The 24901-nt window shown below is 38.4% G+C and overlaps 1 protein-coding gene across 1 annotated transcript; it reads left to right on the top strand.

Annotated features, from left to right (window-relative positions):
* Positions 1–9466: 9466 nt before the first annotated feature.
* On the top strand, positions 9467–13475 carry rtn4rl2b (reticulon 4 receptor-like 2b). Its single transcript, XM_056472137.1, has 3 exons — positions 9467–9705; positions 10824–11050; positions 11148–13475. The coding sequence occupies exons 1-3, from the start codon at positions 9648–9650 to the stop codon at positions 12234–12236; spliced, it is 1374 nt and encodes a 457-aa protein (XP_056328112.1). The 5' UTR covers positions 9467–9647; the 3' UTR covers positions 12237–13475.
* Positions 13476–24901: the final 11426 nt, after the last annotated feature.

Raw genomic sequence — 24901 nt, 5'->3', positions numbered from 1 at the left:
TGTGGGTAGATCCTCAGCAACAGGGTTGGCCACCACTGGTCTATGGACAGGACAGAAAACTTGACATTTTCACTTATCTGCCTGCCATTTTTGTCGTGGCCAGGCCAGGTTCTCCCCACTCCCAATCACATGAATCATGCTGCGGTCACACTATAGTTTGAGCTTGCGAAATTCTGTAGTACGGCGCTGTGAAAAGAGGCAGGATTAAACAAGATGATTAGACATTAAAAATAGTGAGCGATTGCTCCATATTTTACATTTCTGTCCAGAGAGGTCATGTTTTGATCTTTGATTGCAGCGAATTGCGTAAAATTCTGACACAAACTTGCGTTTCCGGTCTGACGCATTCGATTGCGTATGAATGGAAGTCTATGGGGAGAAAGGTGCAGTGTGACTGCAGCTTTATTGTGAACCTGAAAGTGACAACGTTTGAGAACCTCAAAAGTACTTCCTAATGACCTAAAAACTAGGATAATTCATCAGCATGAATTTGGAGAAGGATACATAAAGCTATCACAAAGGTTTAAAGTCTTTATTTCCACAGTCAGAAATATAGTAAGAAAATGGAAGGCCACAGGTTTGCCCACGTAACGGAAGGGGCGGAGCATTCGGGCACTGATGTTGGATACGCACGCGAATGCGTCAGACCAGAAACGCAAGCTCGTGAGACAAGTTTTCGTAGTTTGTTGTAAAGTTCAAGCTTGGTGAACTCTGACCTGCGAAATCGCATCACATGATTGCGTGAGACCAATCGAGGATCAAAACATGACCTCTCTGTACAGAAATGTAAAATATGGACCAATCGCTCGCTTTTTTAAGGATATAATCATCTTGTTTAATCTCACCCCTTTCCGCTGCGCCTTACTACAGAATTTCGCACGCACAAACTCTAGTGTGACTCGCAGCATCACCCCGGTCACAGTCACCCTAATCAGCAAGATCTCCCTCACCTGAAGACTAATCACCCCGCACCTACATCGCCATCCCCAGTCATCACTCCAGCCCCATAAACATTGCACTCCACTTCATTCAGTGTCCAGCCTCGTTGAATCAAGAAGTTCCATGTTTATTTCCAGTGTCTGTGTCTCTCCTCCTCCCTAGTGTGATTCCGTCCTGGTTGCATATTTCGCGATATATCCTCTGCGCTCGTATCCACCATCAGTCTCCAGTTCCATTTCATCATCTGGTCCACTGCTCATTTGTGCAAGATAAAGACTTTACCTGTTTGTCATATATCCTGTTATTCAGCTAATTTCTATAAACTGTCATTCATACTCACAGCTCTGGTCTCAGTCCCCCTTCTTTAACAATTATCAGTCACACATTTTATCAAGTCTTGATAACACCATCATGGAGTTTTTCTTTTATTATTTCAGTAAATAGGATTGTAAAATAAAATATTTATTGTACTCTCCTGTTCACTGTGCTTTAAGGCCCAATCCCATTTCTACCCCTTCCCCTTATCTACACTGTAAGAAATGCAGGGTTCCACACAACTCATTCATGTTGTCCCAACACAAATCAATTAAGTTAACTTAACACTTTTAACAAATTTATGTGGATTGAACAAAAAAAATTAGGTAGTTCCAATGAAATCTCAAGAATTGTGTTGTTTTAGCTCATTTTAAATAAGTAGTTTGAACAAGCAAAAAACATTTATATTTTGAGTGTACCCCTCGTTTCGCACGTTCACGTGAAGAGGTTAGCTTGAAGGCGTAGAGCTAAGGGGAAGGGTTAGATAGCCCTTGAAATGGAGACTTTTCAGGTCCACACACAAAACCATGGGGTACAAAAATTACCCAGAATAAACCATCTACAACTGCAGCATGCCTTCACATGGAAGTCAGGAGATGCACAAATTGTTTTGTTTTTTTTGTCATTGTGAATTTTTACAACAAAGAAGAATATGTTTTAATACATTCATAATGGCGTTCATGTTTTACAGTCATGTTTAAAAAAAAAAAAAAAAAACGCTAAAATAAAAACCGCAATCTATAATCCCTAATAATAACTCCTGTATAGCAGTCCCACAACATAGGGGAGAGCGGGGCACAAAGTAACACTTTTTGGTGTTGGTCAAATAATAAACAAAGTATTGGGGTTAGACAAACCATTTGTTTTTTTACCAACAAAACACAAGCCTCTCCTACAAATAAGCACTGAAAGTGTGATCGCCGTACTTATGGTTTCTGTACAGTGGTGCCAAAAGTGCCAGTAGTAAAATTGTTACTATTTACCCCACCTGCGGTGCAAATTGTAACAGACAGGGGGTTAGTTGTAACACATGCTTAAAAAAGCAGATTACACACAATTAATTTAAATCCAGTTTGCTTTAAATAGTAGCTATATTTTCTCGGTACCTAGCTCGATTTATTTTTTATTCTACAAAGCACAGTATGTTTATTTATTTATTGGATAAACACATTTGGATTTATTTGCATTATTATCCATTATTACACAATGCCTTTATTTGTAGTATTAGCAATAAAATATTTTTTGTTTATCAAAAAAAAATCTATTAAAAATCATTTAATTTAAAAAGTTCTCAACATTACACTCAAAATTAAAAAAAAATATTGTGTTAGTTTAATTGGTGTCCAACAGTGTGTGGCTTAATTGTAACACCCTGTTACACCTAACCCCGCTGTGTTGTGTTTTCTTCAAAACTGTCTAGCAGTCACTGTGTTTCTTACATCTTTCAAAATGGTTACATCTTTTAGCCTAGAAGACGGTAATCACAACGATATAAGATTTCACGTTCATACTTTCACAGATGTTTTTAAAATAAAAAAAATATATTGACTATAATAATAAATACTTTTATGCTGCAAAAATGGTTTCTCTTGTGTTTCTCATCCAAATTTCGCCGAACATTTTCAATAATTGGCAAGAAGACATTTGCCGACACTGTGGTGAAAACCTCGGAAGCATGCCATGGTTAACCCTAAGCAAATACCTTAAAACTCAGTGTTACATTTAACCCCACGTTACTTTGTGCCCCGCGCTCCCCTACTTTCATTCGATGACACTCGAGTACTCTGTCAGAAAAGTCTAGTGGCTGGGAATGGTTTTTTTTACAGTGTCTGGTATAATGTTAATGTAAGTCACGTTACTTGTAATGCGTTACCCTAACACTGGGTTTGACATAGTCGAACTCTATTAAGGTGGTTTAGAAGGACATACCTTGTGTCGTCAAAGCGCATAATAATCATACTTAACGGGGTCTTTTCCAGCCTGATCTAATGAGGAAACGTAACTATTTTAGGTTTTGTCAGTTTAGTGGCTAATTCGTACAAATTTCTGTAAGTTCAGTCGTACAAAACTGCACGATTTTAAAAAGGAGGCGTGGTACCCAACCCGGCCCCTAAACCCAGCCATCATTGGGGGATGAGCAAATCGTACAAAATTGTACAAATGAGGAATTCATATGGATTAGCCAATAAATCAAAGAGTTATGAATTGCTTGAGATCGTCTTGTCTTTTCACATTCAGAAATTGCCACAGGTTTCCTGTGAGAGTTGGGTTTAATTTTAGGGATAAGTGTTTTTGACTGTCCTCATAAACCACCTGTACCAACATGTGTTTGTGTGCACGTGTACAGGTTCAAAGTAGTGCTACAGTTAGGAGACATAAAATATCAGTAACATGTAAAACACCCACAAGGACACAAAAACAAATGTGTGTATTTGCATGTGTCATGACACGGGTACACAGATGTGTGTGTACAGACGGGCTGCATCATGCTGGAGTTGGAGCACACTGACCTCAGTCTTGGTCAGGGAACAAAACTCTGACTCAGCGCAGCCCACACACGTGACACTTGCACACAAATGCATACATGAATTTTAAGCACAATGGTTCAGACATGCAGCAGCTGTTTGGTTTTGCTGTGCACAACTAAAAAATGCAGTCTAGCTGAACTGTGGCTCTAGGAAAGTATAAACCAGGGATGTCCAATCCTGTTCCTGGAGGGTCAAAATTCTGTAGAGCTTAAGCCGTGTTCACATTGTACAGTATTTAATATTACTTCACTATTGAAGCTTGTCAGACTTTACCAGTATTTCTCAATCCTTGTCCTCACACTCCTTCACAATGTACATTTTCTATGTTTTTCTTTTCACTTCCGAAGTTTTTTTTTTCTAATTCGTCAATGACTGCACAATGGACTCCACAGGATATTATCTGTTTGAAGGGAGCAATTCAAATGGTATTTTAGTGTATGATATGTGCATTTATTTACAGATGTATATTATGTTCACACTTCTCTACACTCCCAGAAATAAAGGTACTCAAGCTGTCACTGGGGTGGTACCTTTTTTTTTAAAGGTACAAGTTTGTACCTTAAAGGTCCATATTAATACCTCACGGGTACATATTAGTACTTAAAAGTACAAAAGTGTTCCTCTTAAAACTGTTAGGTACTAATATATACTTTTAAGGTACCAATATGGACCCTTTAAGTACAAATGTGTACCTTTTGAAAAGGTACCACCCCAGTGAAAGCTCGTGTACCTTTATTTCTGAGAGTGTAGTAAGAAGACAATCCATGCAAATTCATGAACGAACAATCTCAAGTTTATTGTGCTCAGGTAGAGGGTGCTCAGGTAATAAATGAGAAGGGAATAGGGAACAATGCACGCTACTATATAGATCTGTCAGGTAGAATATGCATGCTGCGTCCCAATTTGCATACTATCTGTCCTAAATACTTTACACACCTGAAACTTGCCTACAGCACTTATTCACAGTTGCTCTTATAGTTGTGTGAATTGCTTCCTTGTCCTCATTTGTAAGTCGCTTTGGATAAAAGCGTCAGCTAAATGACTAAATATAAATAGTATTCGAAAATAGTATATTTAAAACCATAGAATGTTGAAAAGAGTGTGCCAAATGACTTTGTTTGTTTGAAGGACTATTAATTAATATCTAGCCAACTGGAAAAAAATATTTAAATCAACTTTTCCACGTTATACTATTTCATCTGCAACATTAATGTAAACTTATATAAAGACTTGTTAACTTCAAAAGTCATTACCTTCTGAAAGCATTATTATCCAAAGACCTGAGGAGATGTCTGCATGAAAGACTCGCAAATGGCAGATTAACATAATGAAAGAAATGTGGATGATGTGTTGAGATGGTTGACAGGGGACACAACTAAGCAACATAACATCCCATTCATGAGGAAGTAGGGAAGAGCGGGGATGAAAGTAACATGAGATGAAAGTAACAAAGAGATTTTCTCAAAGTCCTGACAACATTTGCTTTCCAGGCAATAACATTTAGCATGCACATTCAGCATGCAACCCTTGATGGGGCTGCCAAATATCACCTGATTTCGGGACAATGTCCCACAGTTAGCTCTGAATTTCTGCTTTTAACTGCAAAAAGTAAATTATTGTAGCAAGTTGTGTTTCTCATTTCATGTGTCACACTAATGATAAATCGACAGGTTATAGTGCAATAACATACACTATAATCCTTAAGTTTGAAATCTCTGAGTTTTTCAGTTTAAAGTAAATCAGGTTTAAATGGCAAGAGTTTACATGGGGACAAAAGTAACACTGTTATTTATTCCCCACTGCTAATTGCCATGCCTTATTTTTTACTTCCACATTAGTTTTCAGGTTTTGGATTTAGATGTTTTGAAAATTATTGCATATTGCCAATATTAATAAAAAAATATTCATACATTATGAGAAAAATTAAACATTTGGCATTGGTGGATTGCTTTTAAAACATTTGATGGAGCTGAAATTTAAATTGAAAATATAGTTTAATATTTTCTTTTTTTTTTTGCAAAAGTAACGACAAAATATGTTTGCAGTTAACATTAATAAGGTCATAGTCAGATACATTTAAAATAAACAAGATTAAGCCGATAAATCTAGCAAATAAAGTTGTGTTACCTTTGACCCACCCCTCTCTTCCTTTCGTCCCTGCTGATGGGGTCAAAAGTAACAATGTACAACTTTTGTTTAAAGTAGTTATATTAGAGTTGATCTACATTGAAACAAAAAACTGCTGGTTTTGAAAGACCACTCTTGTGAGTAAGTAACCACAGCAAAAATATATTTCTGCTAAAAACATTATCTTTTAAAATTAGGTTTTTATGAAACCTGTTATTTTTCATAAGTATGCCAATTGGCATGCAGTAAGACTTCATGCACTGAGCTCATCTAATGAGCTGGTCATCTAAATCAGGTGTGTTAAATAATAGAGATATGCAGATTGTTGGGGCACGAGAACCAGGATTAATAAATACTGGACTATGATCACCATGTCACTTTGTAAGATCTCAACTGTCATAATGCCAGACTGATCAAGCCGCATTTCCACTATTGGGCCAGTGCGAGCCAGGGCTTTAATCGGGCCAGGCCGGGCCAATAGCCCGGGAGGTTGATAAATGAGGCCGAAATCATGTCGCGTTTCCACTGTCGGGCTAGTTGCTCACAGCGCGTCACGCAAACACCGCCCCCAGAACGTCCCCCGAATCAAACGTCACACAACCCGTCACACAACCCGCCCACTTCAGCGGGAACAAAAAACTCAAATTATAACCACAAACACAACCTGGCATCACTACGAGAGCTGGAAGATGGAGAACACCGAAGCGATTGCTTTTTTACTGTTTGTGGTCTGTTGGTGTAAGGCCAGACAACGATCCCTGCATAAGGACATTCAAGTTCGGCGGCATTTACTTCGAACACAGATTTTGGCTGCAAGGCGCAAAAGAGCAGCTGAGCGACGAGAACGACGATAGCAAAACAAATGTAAGGGAAGAAAGCATCTTGTCTCCTCTTTACCTGACAGGAAAACTCCGCCTTTGTACGTAACCCCGCCCCGAAGCCCCAGTTGGCCCTCCTTGGCCCAAGGTATTCAGCGGGCCGAAAAAGGCCGGACGCTGGCCCCAAGGAAGCCCCGCTTTGGCCCGATTACGCCCCAGAAGTGATAGTGGAAACGCGACTGGCCTTGGCTCGCCCTGGCTCGCTCGCTTTAGGCGCGATAGTGGAAACACGGCTAATGAAAATCAAGATGCACCAAACACAGAAACATCTGCAGTATGATGCCATCCATCAATGATGCGTTCTGTAACCCACGTTCTGAAATAATATCTCAGAGCAAATATAGGCTATACAATCTGTAGAGTTAAATTTACTCCTAACATGCCTTCACAATAAACTTGGGGTGGTTTGACGATGTTGCACTGATTGGGTCATCAGGTTTTGATTCAATGGTTTTTGGTTTGACACTCGTTGTAAAAGAAATCCAACTGCAAAAAAAGTGTCTGACACTGCCATAGTATCATTGAGTAGTATCATTAAAACCAACATTCAAAGACCATAGTTTTAAGTCTTAATGATTATAGGAAGGGTGGCGTGGTGGCGCAGTGAGTAGTGTTGTCACCTCACAGCAAGAAGGTCCCTGGTTCGAGCCTCGGCCGGGTCAGTTGGCATTTCTGTGTGGAGTTTGCATATTCTCCCCCAGTGTTGGCGTGGGTTTCCTCGGGGTGCTCCAGTTTGTGCTATAGGTTAATTGGGTAAGCTAAATTGGCTGTAGTGTATGTGTGTGAATGAGAGTGTATGGGTGTTTCCCAGTGATGGGTTGCAGCTGAAAGGGCATTCTCTGCGTAAAACATATGCTGGATAAGTTGGCGGTTCATTCCGCTATGAATTAATAAAGGGACTAAGCTAAAAAGAGAATGAATGATTATAGGAATATTTTAGGATTGTAAAATTTGAACAGAAAACAACAATTCATGGCTGAAATTGTACATCGTGAGCCTTTAGCTATAGCCAAATTTCTACACACTTGCTTGCAGGTTTATAGTAATCATGAAGGATTTGAATAGCTTATAATTTGTGTCAGAGCTAAATTGTGCAGGACCCTCCGGGAACAGGTTTACGGCATGTCCACATGTACACATACTTTTATAAACAGAGTTTATCATGCTTTTATAAAACAACAAAAAAATCTGTCCATATGAAAACACAAAAACTGATTGTTATCAGATTTAGCTCCTATTGGTTCCTACTTTCAATGATTAAACAGGTGGCAATAAACAACAGGGGTGCTCAACCCTGTTCCTGGAGATCTACCAACCCTGATCAAACACACCTAAAAAAAATTAGGACTTGAACAGCACTTGATAATTACAGGCAGGTGTGTTTGATATGGGTTGCAACTAAAATTTGCAGGAAGGTACATCTCCAGAAACAGGGTTAGTCACCCCTGCCATGTTGGCAATCAGAAATGAGAAAACAACTGACGTCATGAGGCAAAAACTCCAGTTTAACGCCCACACAAATACAGGCATGTGAAAATCATCACAGATTCAATTTCCATCCCCTGATAAGCATTTTCCTGTGGACAGAAAAAACTGCAGGATAACACACATGATGTCATTTATGTGTGTGAGTTATGTCCTTGCCATGGTGTGAGTTAGTGTAATCTATCTATCTATCTATCTATCTATCTATCTATCTATCTATCTATCTATCTATCTATCTATCTATCTATCTATCTATCTATCTATCTATCTATCTATCTATCTGTCCGTCATCTCTCTAAAACACAAACACACAGCCTAGTTAGCTTGTGATAATTCTATAGATTTTAATTGTTTTTATACTTTACATACTGTATTTTCTATTGCCCTACATCTACCATATCCCTAAACTCAACCCTCTCAGGAAACTGCTAACACTTTTAAAAAAAAAAAAACTAATTCTGGATAATTCAAAATCTTTTTGAGAAATGAGTAAATCAGCATTGTTCTCATAATTCACCATCTCTTTGTAATACCTGTGTCATAAACAGATTTGTGTTCTGATATGTCAATAAAACACACACACACACACACACACACACACACACGCACACACACACACACACACACACACACACACGTGCGCATGGAGAAGTGGGCTGCCCAAGCAGCTTTACTTAAGGTACTCACATCAGTCATGGTATGGCGGGTTTTCACTCCCCCTATCTAATCCCTGTCAGTGCCAGCACTCATACTTGCAAGTCCAACTCTTTAACCATTAGGTCATGGCTGTCACTGATCTGTGCCACAGGGGAGGAAATAACTGGGGACATCTGAACATGTTAATGAAAATATGGCCTTCCATAGGTAGTCAAAACACATTAGGTTGTATTGTTTTTGTTGTGCAAACAGTCACATACTGATTTAAACATACTGATAGAATGACTTGTATTCATTATAATCGTGTTGTAATTGTTTATAATGTAGGCAATACAGTAGTTTTTCCTCCATAACCTTATCTAAAACCTACACACCGATTTCATAAATGAGGTTGTTTACTAATACTCTAGAGAAAAGAATAGTCATCTATGTAAAACAACCATTATATACCAGTTGTTTAGTCATCCTCCTCAATTCACTCACTCAAGCACACAGTCCGGTTTCCTCCTCCCACCTACGTGCAGCCCGTCCGCCCGCGCGCGCGTTACGCATGAGAGATTCCGCTGCGTCCCGCGTCCGTGGGCCGTTGGTGTTTGACTATAAGAGTCGTGTGGCGAGCGGCGCTCCTCAGTCGCAGTCGACTCGAGCACCAGAGCTGACCGATAGAGCAGATAGCAGACCCCGCTCAGGCTAACTCGCTCTCGGTTTGGATTTTGGGATGGAAACTCGTGCGGCTGCGCGGAGCGCTCGTGCCTCCAACACTCTTACATTTAAGAGTAAGTACAGTACCAACTTTTTATTCTTACAAGTTCTTGTTTAAAGATTCTGCTCAGCTTTGGCATATAGATTGCACTTTTATTTTCTTTGTGAAATTTTAAGCTAGAGAGTTTTCATGTAATGATAGATATGTACTGAAGCTAAATAATATTTACATTTAATTATGATTACATTGACCTTTTTATGTTTTTATGTATAACTGATAGGAATGGTTTTGTATATTTTTGTATATATTTTGTTTACAAATCATCCAACATACCAACATACGTAAAAAAAAGAAGAAGAAAAAAAGATATGTGAAAATAATAGACAACCGTCTAGTTTTCCAGTTGGAAAATCCCAGCTGACCTGATCAAAGTACAGTTACTTCTGATGAGTTCGGTTTTTATTATTATTAATACATTCATTATAATAAAGTTTTTTTTTTTAAATCAAAGTATATAAACAAACATTTTTTATGCTTTAAAAAACATGTTTGGTAAGACCAGTATAGATTTAAACTACCTATAATTTACTTATTTACATTAGGAACCTTATTGAGCAAATGTTAAAAAGCAATTGTGGGAAAAGGGTATGCAGTTAAATTTTCCGCATTAGTGATGAGCAGTGGATTAGAACACCTTGTTCTAGAAAGTTCATGGAGTGACCAGGTCATGGGTCAGGTAATAGGAAAATCTTGTGCAGGCAACATGAATACACGGCGCATGATTAATTCATGCCATGCGTGTCTTTAAGCGCCAGGTTATTGTCTAGAGTCACCGAACCCCATGAGGTGCCCTCTTAAATATAGATGAGCTGCAGTAATTGAATCGGGTTTGGTTTCACAAACCTGAAGTTAATCCAACCTTTTTGTTTCACGCACTCTTAGGCACTGTTCTGTTCTGCCCTGGTTGGACAAAGCCTGGGGATTCTCTGAGTTATTCATAGAATAGCTTTCTTCCACCATAACATCAATGCATATTAATTTTGGTTTCTTAACAAAGCAGCATCTCAAATTGCTGCTGCTACATTAATCCAGCATAATGGATCTGTATCACTCTAGAACTTTTGTTAATTTTGAAACAGCTCATATGCAAACATGAACATTATGTTAAGTCTCCCTGTTTTTTCTCCCCAGGTGGTTTGACTCTGTGGTTGGTGATATGGCTGTTGGCATGTCGCTGTGCACCAGGTCAAGCATGCCCCAGGTTGTGTGTATGCTACCATATGCCCATGACTGTGAGCTGTCAGTCTCAGAACTTCACTTCTGTTCCTGCCGGTGTGCCCTATGACTCCCAGCGTGTCTTCTTGCAGAACAATCGTATCACTGAGCTCAGAGCGGACTCCTTTGGCTTTGAAACACAGGTGTGGGCTTATTTACTGTATGTGTACACATTATACTAAATTGTAAAGATATGCAGTAAGCAGTGATTTACATTTGTTTTAATAACTGATTCTGCAGGTCCTTTGGCTGTACTCCAATAACATCACATGGATCGAAGCAGGTGCGTTCAGTAATCTCCGTGTACTAGAGGAACTAGATTTGAGTGACAATCCATCACTGCGCAGGTTGGATGGGGGTGCATTCAGGGGGCTGGAGCGCTTGCAGAGCCTCCACATGCACCGTTGCCACCTGACCGAGCTGCCTGCTGACCTCTTCCACAAGCTCTACAGCTTGCAGTTCCTCTACCTGCAGGAGAACCAGTTGACAAACCTTCCCGATGGCCTCTTCTCTGATCTGGTCAACCTCACCCACCTGTTCCTGCATGGCAATCGCATTCGGGTTGTGTCTGAAAATGCCTTTCGTGGTCTGGTGAATCTTGACCGACTGCTCCTGCACGACAACCGCATTCGGCAAGTCCATCGCCGCTCCTTCCGTGACCTGGGCAGACTGACCATCCTCTATCTCTTTAACAACTCTCTGCAGGAGCTTCCTGGCCAGGCGTTAAAGGATACGTCATCTGTGCAGTTCCTCAGGCTCAATGGAAATCCCTGGACCTGCGGTTGTGAAGCAAGGTCGCTCTGGGAGTGGTTCCGCAAAGCTCGGATTTCCAGCTCAGACCTCACCTGCTCTTCACCAGCCCCTCGTAAAGGCCAGGACTTGAGATTCCTGCGGGAGCTAGATTTCGCTCTCTGCCCCTTGCCTGACCCAGGTTCCATGGCAGGCACAACAACCACCACCTTCAGCACCAAAACACGTTGGTGGTTCTCAAAGAACAAGCCAGCCTCATCATCCAAGAGCCACTTTCACAAGAGCAGTGAGACCTTGAAGGCCTTCCCGTTCAACTCTGGCAAGAATCCCTCATCTTCATCGACCTCCTTCTCATCCAAGTACGATCTCACAGCAGAGGAGGCTGCCTTACCCAAGCTGGAGCCTGAAGAGTACTGGGCAAACTATGGCAATGAGGATGCAGCCTCAGTTCGCTGTTTCGAACTTGAATGTCCACCAGGTTACGACTCTCCCATTCTCCCATCTTCCTCTTCGTCTTCACTTCTATCCTTCCTCTCGCTCACAGCACTGACTCTCTCTTTCCACCTGCTCTTCGGCTGAGTCTTCTTCTCCTCCTCTTCCTCTTCTGTTATCCTACACTACCTTTCTCCTGCGATCGGGCTTATGCTGATAAATGCATGTAAGCAGCAATGCAGAAAAAAAGGGTGACAAGAAACTGGCACAGAACAACAACATTTATACAACGCATACTGTAAGGTGCAGTGCATACAGAACAACTGAGCCAGGGATAAAGCATGTGTGCACTCTCAGAAGGCTTTGCAACACCAGCTCAAGTCGTGTCTTTCTCTAAAATGAGAGAATAAAGGACAAGTAGAGGGGTAAAGAGGGAGTGATGTGGTAAACGAAACTAGAGGTAAAGATGGCAAGGAAAGTCTCTACACAAAGAGAAAACTCTAAAACCAGCAAATGAAACTGTACCACTTATAAATGACCATCACATTGTCCTGTACATAGGAATTATTCAAACAAGAGAGTGAATATGTTCTAATCATTAGATTAGAGAGTAGGCCTATTTGTAATTTTGGTGGTCTTTGAGCCCTACACCAGATACATCATCATATACAGTGGCTCTAAAATATATTTAGACACTTAAGCTTCAACAAAATGTCTGAATTTCAAGAAGAAGGGGAACAAAGTTTATATGATAAAACAATAGAGACACTGCATTTTGACCTTCTGGTTGTTTTAGAGCAGGGGTGACCAACCCTGTTCCTGGAGATCGACCTTCCTGCAGATTTCAGTTGCAACCCATATCCAACACACCTGCCTGTAATTATCAAATGCTGTTCAGGTCTTAATTAATTGGTTCAGATGTATTTGAACAGGGTTGGAGCTGAACTTTGCAGGAAGGTCAATCTCCAGGAACAGGGTTGAGCACCACTGTTTTAGAGTAATGTGTATAATTATTTGCTGGAACTAATGGCAGATGCTTCTAGCTTTGATTTTGGCCTAGTGTCTAAAGACTTTTGGTGCCACTGATAAAGACGGTAGCTAATGTTTTCATTTGTTAAGTCTGTGTTAAGAGCTTTGGTTTGTGTTAGCTAATCTAAGTTGCGCCGGGTATCAGGTGACGAAAGTCAATGTTTAATTCAACCTGAAGAATTTAGGAAGTGCTTGAGGCGAGAAATCTGTGTTTTCTCTGTTTAAGATAACACCTAGTCTTTCTCTCAGAGCAGGTGTTCAGCTGTTAACAAAATGTCAAACACAGGCATGCCTTCTGTCTGAAAACATGTAAATAAAACCACAGTAAATAAAAAATAAACTATCTTTGACATATTATTGAATGATCTCTTATTGCGTATGCAATCTGCTGGTTTGTGTGTGTGTGTGTGGTCTTGTTTTTATATTACAGTGTGGACTTAAACCTGAATGGACAGGTATATAGGTACTATAGGGGACTTGTATCCTAAATTAAGGTCCCCATGGGTAAACATGCTAATAAATCATACAGTGTATTTTGAAAATGCAGAATCTTCCTTATGATGACTGGGATTAGGGATAGGGTTGGCAAACCAGACGTACTGTATCTGCTTGTTAAGTCGTGATGTACAGAATATTGTTTCTGGGTTTAAGCCGCTACTCATTTGAATTAAAAAAAATATTCATTTATGACCACTTTTTAGTCACATTAAATGAAGTTAATATAAAATCATGGTTTACACAACAGTATCTAGACTTGCTGCATCACAAACAGCAATATTTTAACAATATATTAAAAGATTATCAGATATTAGGCATGGATATATTATACAGTTGAAGTCAGAATTATTAGCCCCCTTGAATTATTAGCCTCCCATGTTTATTTTTTCCCCCAGTTTCTGTTTAACGGAGAGAAGATTTTTTTCAACACATTTCTAAACATAATAGTTTTAATAACTCATTTCTAATAATTTTTTAAAAATTATTTATTTTATATTTGCCATGATGACAGTAAATAATATTTTACTAGATATTTTTCAAGACACTTCTATACAGCTTAAAGTGACATTTAAAGGCTTAACAAGGTTAATTAGGTTAACTAGGCAGGATAGGGTAATTAGGCAAATTATTGTATAACGATGGTTTGTTCTGTGGACTATCGAAAAAAATATATAGCTTAAAGAGCTAATAATTTTGACCTTATAATGGATCTTAAAAATTAAAAACTGCTTTAATTCTAGTCAAAATAAAACAAATAAGACTTTCTCCAGAAGAAAAAATATTATCAGGCATACTGTGAAAATTACATTTTAACTCTTACCCCAGTCCTAAAATAATAGTTATTACTATTATTATATTATTATAGAATTATACAAATACAGTTTTTATATTCAGCCGATCTCTACATCATGACAGGAGCACTTTTAGCCTAGTTTAGCATAGATCATTGAATCAGATTAGACCAGGCATGTCCAAGCTCGGTCCTGGAGGGCTGGTGTCCTGCAAAGTTTAGTTCCAACCCCAATCAGACACACCTGGGCTAGCTAATCAAGCACTTACTAGGCTTTCTAGAAACATCCGTGCAGGTGTGTTGAGGCAAGTTGGAGCTAAAATCTGCAGGACACCGGCCCTCCAGGACCGAGTTTGGACACCCCTGGATTAGACCATTAGCATTTTGCTCAAAAATTACAAAAGAGTTTCCTGTTTCAATATTGAGTCTTTATCACATGAGACCAACATAAAATGAAAAGTTGCTTTCTAATAGGCTGACATGTCTAGGAATTATACTTTTATTCAACATAAGCTCATTCTAAAAACGTAGCCCTATATTTGTTTCCGGTGTTCGCGAATTATGTAGCCAGAAGTACATATGGCTTCATTTCGTATTTAAAACACACGCTATGTGGCGCTATGATGTCGTTCCTTTTCATGCCAACCAGCTGACTACTTAATGAATACAATATTTTTAAACACCTTTTAAACATAATAGTTTTAATAACTAATTTCTCATAACTTATCTCTTTTGTCTTTACCATGATGACAATACATAATATTTTTCTAGTTTTGTAAGATATTCTGCTTGAATTGCAATTTTAAGGCTTAACTAAGTTAATTAAGCTAACTAGGCAAGTTAGGTTAATTCATTTATAATTTTAAAATAAACATAATCACGTTAAATCCCTCACACAATGAGAGAATGCAGGAAATGAATTCAGCAGAGCCTCACATTTCTATCATAGAAATAATCTCTTTATTCTGAACAAAGGAAAGAAAAGGATATATCTAAATGGACAGTGATTATACATTTTAATAAGACAAAAAATACAATAGTACCAAACGCGTTGCGTTAAACTTCCATTAATCTGTAAATACAGCATGTATAGATATAGCTCTGGAGTCAGGAAGTTCTCAGAAGATAACATTATCCTACATTAATTTTTTTATGTATTTTTAAAAGGTAAATTTTACAGTGTGTCGTTAATTGCAGAGCTCCTCTATTAAAAAGAAAAAATTAAAAAAGAAAAAACTCCCCTGCAAGTTCTGAAAGAGATCAAGCCTCAGCCAGGTCAGAAAAAGTAACGCAAAAGTAAAGTAACGCATTACTTACCATAAAAAGTAACTAAGTAACACAAAAGTAACTTTTTTGGGGAGTAACTCAATACTGTAATGCATTGCTTTCTAAAGTAACTTTCCCCAACACTGCTTTTGAGTTGCATTATGGGAACCTGATCTTGGCTCCCACAACTTTTGATGTAGAAAAATTTGACATTTATTGACATTTTTAAAATAGTTTGAAGTGATATATTGTCTGTATCTGTGTAGTAAATTACAGTACAAAAAAACTGGTAATAAGCTGCTTTTTACTTTTTCTGTTAACTCTCCACTCATTCATTGTTTAGTAATATACCTGTACATACACTTGTCAATTTGTATATTTGTATTCACTACTTCTATTTCTTAAAAATATTTATTATTTGTTTTTGACTCTGTAATTCTGTTGCACTGTAGAAGCTCTGTCATGAAAACAATTACCTTGTATGTGTAAACATACGTGGCAATAAAGCTCTTTCTGACTCTGATTCTATTACAACCGAGATATGCAGAAGAGCATCTCTGAATGCACAACACATCAAACCTTGAGGCAGATGGGTTTCAGCAGCAGAAGACCACACCGGGTGCCACTCCTGTCAGTTAAGAACACGAAACAGTTTGCACAGGCTCAACAAAATTGGACAATAGATGATTGTAAAAACATTGCCTGATCTGATGAGTCTTAATTTCTGCTACGACATTCAGATGGTAGGGTCAGAATTTGGCATCAACAACATGAAAGCATGGATCCATCCCGCCTTGTATCAACAGTTCAGGTTGGTGGTGGTGTAATGGTGTGGGGGATATTTTCTTGGCACACTTTGAGCCCGTTAGTACCAATTAAGCATTGTGTCAATTAAGCATGACCACAGTGTCCCCATCTTCTGATCGCTACTTTCAGCAGGATGACTTGCCATGTCATAAATCGCGAAATATCACAGACTGGTTTGTTGAACATGACAATGAGTTCACTGTACTCAAATGGCCTCTACAGTCACCATATCTCAATCAAATTGAGCACCTTTTGGATGTGGTGGAATGGGAGATTCACATCATGGAGGTGTAGCCGACAAATCTGCAGCAACTGTGTAATGCTATCATGTCAATATGGACCAAAATCTCTGAGGAATATTTCCAGTACTTCGTTGAATCTATGCTATGAAGGATTAAGGCAGTTCTGAAGGCAAAAGTGGGTCCAACCTGGTACTAGTTATGTGTACCTAAAGTGGCGTGTGTGCACGTATGTATATATATATATATATATATATATATATATATATATATATATATATATATATATAGAGAGAGAGAGAGAGAGAGAGAGAGAGAGAGAGAGAGAGAGAGAGAAATAAGTCTCAAAGTTAAGTAAAAAAATACTACTAAAATGTTAAACTGCAGTGTTGAGCAGAGATCAGCATCCCATATTGCTATTCATAACCATAAATCAACAGAAATCACCCCTAATCTTACCATTTAATCTCACCACTGTGTTTGAATAACAACGGAGATACAAAACAAATCTTTTCTGTGACCATATCTGTGCATGCAAAACTTTCCAAATAACCCGACCGGAAGATTCTCCAGCAAAGACGCACTCGCTTCATTATCCCACACAGTGATGGGTGTTCTAGGCTTTCTGCTGGACATTGTTCTGCTGTCTTGTGTGTCAATCACTTGCATTCAGGCATTCATGAGCCATCTATTCATTCATCTCTCGTTTCCTAAATCTCATCATCTCCTCATACGCTCGCTCCAGATGGTTCTGTTTGCATGGACGTGTGTTGGCGTGGCTGTGACGTGCATCATCAGTCGTGTGTCATGCCTGAGAGAGTACAAGTGTGTGTGCCTGTGTGTCTCAGACAGCATGAGTGTAAATGTTCCATCTGCAAGATCATTAGCACTATTAATTTAGGGGTGAACAGAATGGGGAGAGGCTAAAAAAAGAATTGAGCCACAAATAACAGCCTGTTGCTATGGACAAATAAGGCCATGTTAAAGTAGCAAAGTACACTACAGTATCTGCACTATAGCTAATGAGTGCATTAGATGGAATGTGTAATAGTGCGTTCCAGGAGAGCTCAGTTCCAGCAACACCTGTAACGGGAACACCTGTTTGTAATTAATTACGAGCTCCTGGAGTTCTCAATTAGCTTTTTCAGGTGTTTAATTAGGGTAATTTAGAGTTTTACAGGAAGGTAGATCTCCAGGAAACTGGTCAGCCCTATCAGATGGGCTGCATCCGAAACCGCCTGCTACTCAGTAGGTACTGCATTTGAATTTAAACGTACTACTCGGCAGTTAGAAAAGTACGTTCTATACAGTATAAGGCCCAATCACAATTCTATTTTGTACCCCCTTCAAAATTTACCCCTGAGAGTTGGGACAGCACTACAGCACCTGCATACGTCATCATATGTCATCGCGATCTCATGCTTTATGTGAAATCAGACGATTGCAACTGCTGTAGTTGTTCCAGTTGTGTTATTTTTTTGATATTTATCTTCAGCAAATCACTGAAGGCATATATCACGTTATCATAACGATCTACTGTGGCAATAAGATCGTAAATGTACTGTGTATTTACACAGTGGCCATATTCATTAATGTAAACTCAACATTATAACATTAACATTATAGCAGACACTGTAAAAAGCCCATTCTCAGCCACTAGACATTATCTGCAGGGCATGCCAGTGTCATCAAGTGTCAGAATTTTGTGGGACTGCTGTACAGGAGTTATTATTAGGGATTATAGATTCCAAAATTTAGCTGTTTTTATTTAGCTTTTTTTTTTAAAACCCTACTGAAAAAAATAGCTTAAACCAGCCTTAGCTGGTTGGCTTGTTTTATCTGGTTCACCAGCCTGGTTTTAGAGGGGTTTTGGCCACTTCCAGGCTGGTTTCCAGACATTTTCAGCCTGGTCTTAGCTAGTCAGGGTGGAAAATGACCAGCTAAAACCAGATTGACCAGCCTGGTTTAAGCTGGACATAGCTGGTTTATGCTGGGCTCCCAGCCTGGTTAGGCTGGTCAAGCTGGTTTTAGCTGGTCATCTCCCAGCCTGACCAGCTAAGACCAGGCTGGTTTTGGCTGGGCTCCCAGCCTGGTTAGGCTGGTCAAGCTGGTTTTAGCTGGTCATCTCCCAGCCTGACCAGCTAAGACCAGGCTGGAAATGGCTGGAAACCAGCCTGGAAGTGGCCAAAATCCCTCTAAAACCAGCCTGGTTGACCAGCTAAAACCAGCCAACCAGCCTAGGCTGGTTTAAGATGTTTTTTTTCAGTAGGGAAGCATGACGGTAAACCATGAACGCGGTTATAAATATATTAAAACATATTTTATATTGTCATAAAAATTCGGAATAATGACAAAAATACTAATTTGTGGATTTCCTTTCTTTCAGGTTCAGCAATACTGCCGCTGTGGCTGGTGTATTCAGGTAAATTTTCTTACCCCTTGGTTTCAAGTGTGGTCCTGAAAAAACTTTGTTCGAAGGGGTATTCACCCCTTCCCCTTAGCCCTACGCCTTCAAGCTAAAGAGAATTCAGACATCCCTACCACTTGGCGTGCACTCACAAAACAAGGGGTAGGGGTAAGGGGAAGGGCTAAGGTGTAGAATTGGGATTGGGCCTAAATGTGAGAAGTATGAATGGAATTTGGACGTACTACATCTGCCATTTTGTCATGGTCACATGACCTACCTGCGTCAGTTGCATCGCTTGACTCCCATTCATGAATTCTCTTGCAGGGCATCATGGGATAGCGCAGAGTGCATGGCATGCGCACTTCAGAATCTCGCTGGAAGTAGTAAGTCATCCGGGTACTTCTCGCACACTGATTTTCAAATTCTATGAAATCGGACATACTGTACTACTCGGCTCGCATACTGACTTTAGCATTCTATATAGCGTGGAAGTATGCAGTTTCGGATGCAGCCATGGAGTGAAGAGGTCAAAATTATTAGCCCTGTTTTGAAATATTACCGTTTAAGTACTGTTTAATGAAGACAATTTTTTTGTCTTGTCATGATGACAGTATATGATATTTTTCTAGTTCTTTTGGAAGGTAGCCTACAAGTATTCAGCTTATAGTGCAATTTAATGCCTTAACTAGGTTAATTAATTTTTTGGGTGCGTTAGCTCAGCATATTAAGCCTACAGTCACAAATTTAAGCTGCGGTCACACTGCACTCTTCTCCCTATAGACTTTCATTCATACGCAAGCTCGTGCGACAAGTTTCACAGTTCACTGTTTTGCATAGTTAAAGCTTAGTAAACTCTGACCTTCGAAATTGCATCACTTGACTGTGTGAGACCAATCGAGGATCAAAACATGACCTCTTTGAACAGAAAAACATGACCTCTCTGAACAGAAGCTCGCTTTTTAAAATGTCTAGTAATCTTGTTAAATCCCGCCCCTTTTCGCAGCACCTTACTACAGAATTTCGCAAGCTCAAACTCTAGTGTGACCGCAGCTTAAGGGGTGATATTTGACTCAGATTTTAAATTTGACAATCAGATTAGAGTGGTAGTTAAATCTAGCTTTTTTCAATTAAGACAATTAGCAAAAATAAAGCAATATATACCAAAACAACAGCTTGAGACAGTTATCCATGCTCTTGTGACCACTCGGTTAGATTACTGTAAATCTATGTGGGGAGTAGCAGGTCTGCTATAGCTCGGTAAAATTGGTTATAGGTTTGATTTTCACTGAACATTCGCGTTTTAGGGATCGCGATTACAAATTACATTGACAGAACCAAACCAAAAAAAGTATTTCTAGAAGATTCCAGTAAATAGTTAGAAGCCAGACTTATTTACTACATGCAACAAGTCTACTACAGTGCATTTGGTAGGTATTCATAGCGCTTCACTTTTTCCAATTTTTTTATGTGACAGCCTTTTTCCAGATTGGATTAAACTAATTTATTTCCTCAAAATTCTACACACAATACCCTATAATGACAATGTGAAAAAAGATTTTTTGAAATTTTAGCAAATTTATAAAAAAAAATTAAAAACCTGAAAAATCACATGTAGATAAGTATTCACAGCCTTTGCCGTGTCACTCTGTCTAACTCCAGTGTTCTTCTGTGGAGAGAGGAGAACCTTACAGAAGGACAACCATCTGCGCAGCAATCCACCAATCAGGCCCGTATGATAGAGTGGCTAAATGGAAGCCACTCCCCACCTGGAATTTGCCAACAGGCATCTGAAGGGCTCTCAGACCATAAGAAACAAAATTCTCTAGTCTGATGAGACTAAAATTGAACTCTTTGGAGTGAATGCCAGGCATTACGTTTGGAGAAAACCAGGCACTGCTCATCACCAGGCTAATACCATCACTATAGTGAAGCATGGTGGTGGCAGCATCATGGGATATTGTGTGTAGAATTGTGAAGAAATAATTTTTTTAATCCATTTTGCAATGAGGCTGTAACACAAAAAATGTGGAAAAAGTGAAGCCCTATGAATACTTTCCGGATGCACTTATACGTCTAACAATATGGTACATACTAAGCAGAAATCAGAAATCAACAATATCTCTTGTCATAAGCATACAGTACACATCAGCTAAAACACTTAAATGTTATTTTCTCACATTTTCAACTTCATTCATGTATACATCATACAAATATATAGGAAAAGATATTTACAGTGTTTTACCTAGATGTAAACCTCTCATTCTAATGTGTGCTCACAAATCTAGGGACTAAACAGACTTACTACAGGGGAGATTTTCCCAATATTTCCATTAATATATGTACAGTTCACAAAATATTGAAGAAACAAACCTACAGTAATTCACCCTACTGTAATTTTACAATTTTAAAGGGTGTAGTACAATCTACAATCACAGAGACCAGACTGACTTACTACAGGTGAAATGCCTATATTTTCATTTAGAATTTTACTGTACACAAATTTTGAGAAAAAATATTTACAGTAAATCACTATACTGTAATTTTAGGATTTTAAAGGGTGTAGTACATTTACAGAGGTCAGGCTGAAATACTACAGGTGAGATTTTACCTATATTTTCATTCATAATTTTACAGGACACAAACTTTGAGAAAAAATATTTACAGTAAATCAACCTACTGCAATGTTATGATTTTAAAGTGTGTAGTACATTTACAGAGGGCAGAGGTGAGATTTTACCCATATTTTCATTTATTTGTTTACAATACAGTTTTTGAAAAATATTTGTTTTCTGTACCAAACCTAAAATTTACTTTACTGAGATGACAGAGCTATTGCCTGTTTGCAAATGGTGCAACATTCTAAAAAAAAAAGAGTTTAAGACTCTTTTATTTGTTTTAAATGTCTAATTAGTCTTGCCCCACCTTATATCTCTGAGCTAATATACTCCTATAAGCCCACTCGTTCTCTCAGGTCAGCTGTCAGCTTCTTCTGATTGTGCCAAAGCTTAAGCTTAGGGGGGATCGTGGCTTCGTTGTGGCGGGTCCTAGACTTCAGAATGAGTTGCCGCTGCCCATTAGACATGCCTCTGTGTTCTCATTTAAATCAGCCCTTAAAACTCTTTTTTTCTTGGCATTTGACACCTGATCTTAATAACTGGTTATTTTAATTCTAATGCCTTTTTAGGTAGCTTAGCTCTATTTTATCTTGTATTTTGTGTATTTTATAGACTATTACGCTTATTTTGTTGTATATTTTCTGTACAGCACTTTGGCTTACTTTTGTGTTTGTAAAGTGCTCTATAAATAAAGTTTGACTTAAATTAACCAGGCAAGTTCGGTTAATTAGCCAATCATTGTCCCAATTCACATACTTATACTACACCCTAAAATTATGTACTTTTTTAATAATGGAAAAGTATATACTTCTGAGTGTGTAACAGAAGAGTATGCAAGGGACATAATACTTCCTTATTAACAGATTGTTATGCTGCTTTGTTACTTTCCGTCAATCATCCCCACAAATCATCCACAGTCATTCAAACAACTTTACTGAAGCCTCTCTACTTGATGGTTGGTCTCGCGTGTCTGCCATATTTGTAGTTTGTTTATACTTTTTAATCAAGCTTGTAGTTCTAAACAAATTCACGTCCAATGTGCAATTGTATTGTGGGCAATATTAGCGGTTAGAGTATAGACGCTTCTACACTTCGCGTTTTTACCAGAAATAGTAAACCATCCGGGAAACTTTTGCTTACTCTTTTCAACATACTATGGTTTGGGACATACTATTTCAATGTTCGAATACTGTTTAGGATTGATAGTATTCAAATTGAGACGCAGCAATAGTGTTTTTGAAAACTGTAAGACAGGGGTGTCAAACTAGGTTTCTGAAGAGCCGTAGCCCTGCACAGTTTAGTTCCAGCCCTGCTTCAACACACTTACCTGTAGGTTTCAAACAAGCCCGAAGGACTTTATTGGTTTGATCTTAATTAGTTTGATCAGGTATGTTTAATTAGGGTTGGAATTAAACTGTGCAGAGTTGTAGCCCTCCAGGAACTGAGTTTGACACCTGGGGTCTGTTCTTCATACGTGGATTTGGTTATAGACAATTTGGCATGATCCAGGATTGTTTCATTCTTCAAAACTTATCTCAGAGTTGTTGTCATAGCAACAGTTCTGGTAGCTCAAACCTGCTCGGGAGCAGGCTCATTTCATATAAACAGGATTAGATCAGGTCTTTTCAAGAAAAAGTAATACTGAAAGTATGTACCGAATTCTGATATTTTCTTACAGTAGTAACCTATAGGTTATTTACTGTACACTTGGGAAAATAGTAAAATAGTAAAAAAAAAAAAATTGTTTGTACATTTAGAATTCATAATAATTAGTATGATTTATTATTAAATAATTAATATTTATGTTTATATACATATAAGTTTTACAATATATATAGATTAAACTTATGCAATCTGCACTCTGAAATAAAATGAGCTGGTTCTCCCCAGGGGGATCAAAGAGAACATTTATTAATATGGACTTTTTAGATACAAACGCGTACTGTTTTAAGATACCTACCCAGCTTTACAATTTGTGTATGATAATAGACATGCACAATATTCAACAGTTTGTTTGTTTGTTATATAGAGGAATAATAATTTATGCAGTCATGCACATGTTTAGACAGCTAATATGACGGTGATTTGATGCTTTGCAGAAGTTGCAGACACCTTTACGATATCAAAATGTTTTTTTGGTGCAAATGAATTTAAAGTTGCAGATTAAGAAACTTAAATAGGACTAAGCTACTATAATAAAGAATATCCACTCTAAAATGTAAAACTAAATAAAATCGCTAAATATTCTTGACACATGAAAGTGTAAAGCCTGCAGCTCAAAACAAGCGTGTAAAGTTATTGCATATCATATTTAACAAACCGTTTACTGTGAATTTTATGCAATTTTGCTCACATGGATAATTGAATATTAATCAGATGATGTCATTACGCTGCTGTGCGTCAGCCAATCGTTGCATTGCTGATCATGATTTCAAGAATCGATAGATCTGTCTTTCACAACACACGCAGCGATCTCAGATCAGTCCATCCTGTCATTTTAATCTGATTCGCGAACTTGTTTGAAGAACCAAATTAGCCAGATCAGTTATCAAGATTAAAAGATCCAGCATCTGCCGAAACATCTTACATCATTTAAGCGAGGTACGAAGAACGGACCCCTGGGCTGTAACGTCTGTCACATTTGTAACAAAGCTCTTTCTTCATAAATGCAAAAATATAAAATAAAAGAAATATTTGTTCTATAGAGAGCCAGCTATTGTCCTTTTAATTAGTATTTTATTTATTTATTTATTTATTATTTTTATTATTTTTTGGTAGTGGAGTTTAATTCACAGAATTTGTACAACGTATGTTACACTGTAAACTTGCATACTATTTTGGTAACATATATATACATTTACTTCACTCATTTAAAATATATAACTTGTTTACAGATATGCTGATAATGTCACATTTATAATACTGGAATTGCTAGTGAATATGTTTCAGGTCAACCCAATGTGTCGTCCCTTGGCACCAGGCATAATTTGAACTCTTTTTGGGCGACTGTTTTGAAGTTTTCTGAAATAATGTGTTAAGTACTTTCAGGGAACTTTTAGCACCTCCCAGATTCTGCTTTAGATTTAGGTTGTCAATTTTTTTCTTTATTGTGCTTGTGACCCCATACTGCCCTAATAATATTCAGGTATGGACTTTGTGGA

This window comes from Danio aesculapii, chromosome 14 (assembly GCF_903798145.1).
Source record: "Danio aesculapii chromosome 14, fDanAes4.1, whole genome shotgun sequence".
In the NCBI taxonomy this organism is placed as follows: domain Eukaryota; kingdom Metazoa; phylum Chordata; class Actinopteri; order Cypriniformes; family Danionidae; genus Danio; species Danio aesculapii.
Note: the sequence above shows the minus strand (reverse complement) of the source record. Positions and strands in the feature narration are given on the sequence as shown.

Excerpts from the sequence above, each read along its gene's own strand:
- rtn4rl2b (XM_056472137.1), top strand. The coding sequence starts at position 9,648 with ATGGAAACTCGTGCGGCTGCGCGGAGCGCTCGTGCCTCCAACACTCTT. Across the intron at positions 9,706-10,823 it reads CAACACTCTTACATTTAAGA|GTGGTTTGACTCTGTGGTTG; the intron begins GTAAGTACAGTA and ends TTTTCTCCCCAG. Across the intron at positions 11,051-11,147 it reads CCTTTGGCTTTGAAACACAG|GTCCTTTGGCTGTACTCCAA; the intron begins GTGTGGGCTTAT and ends CTGATTCTGCAG.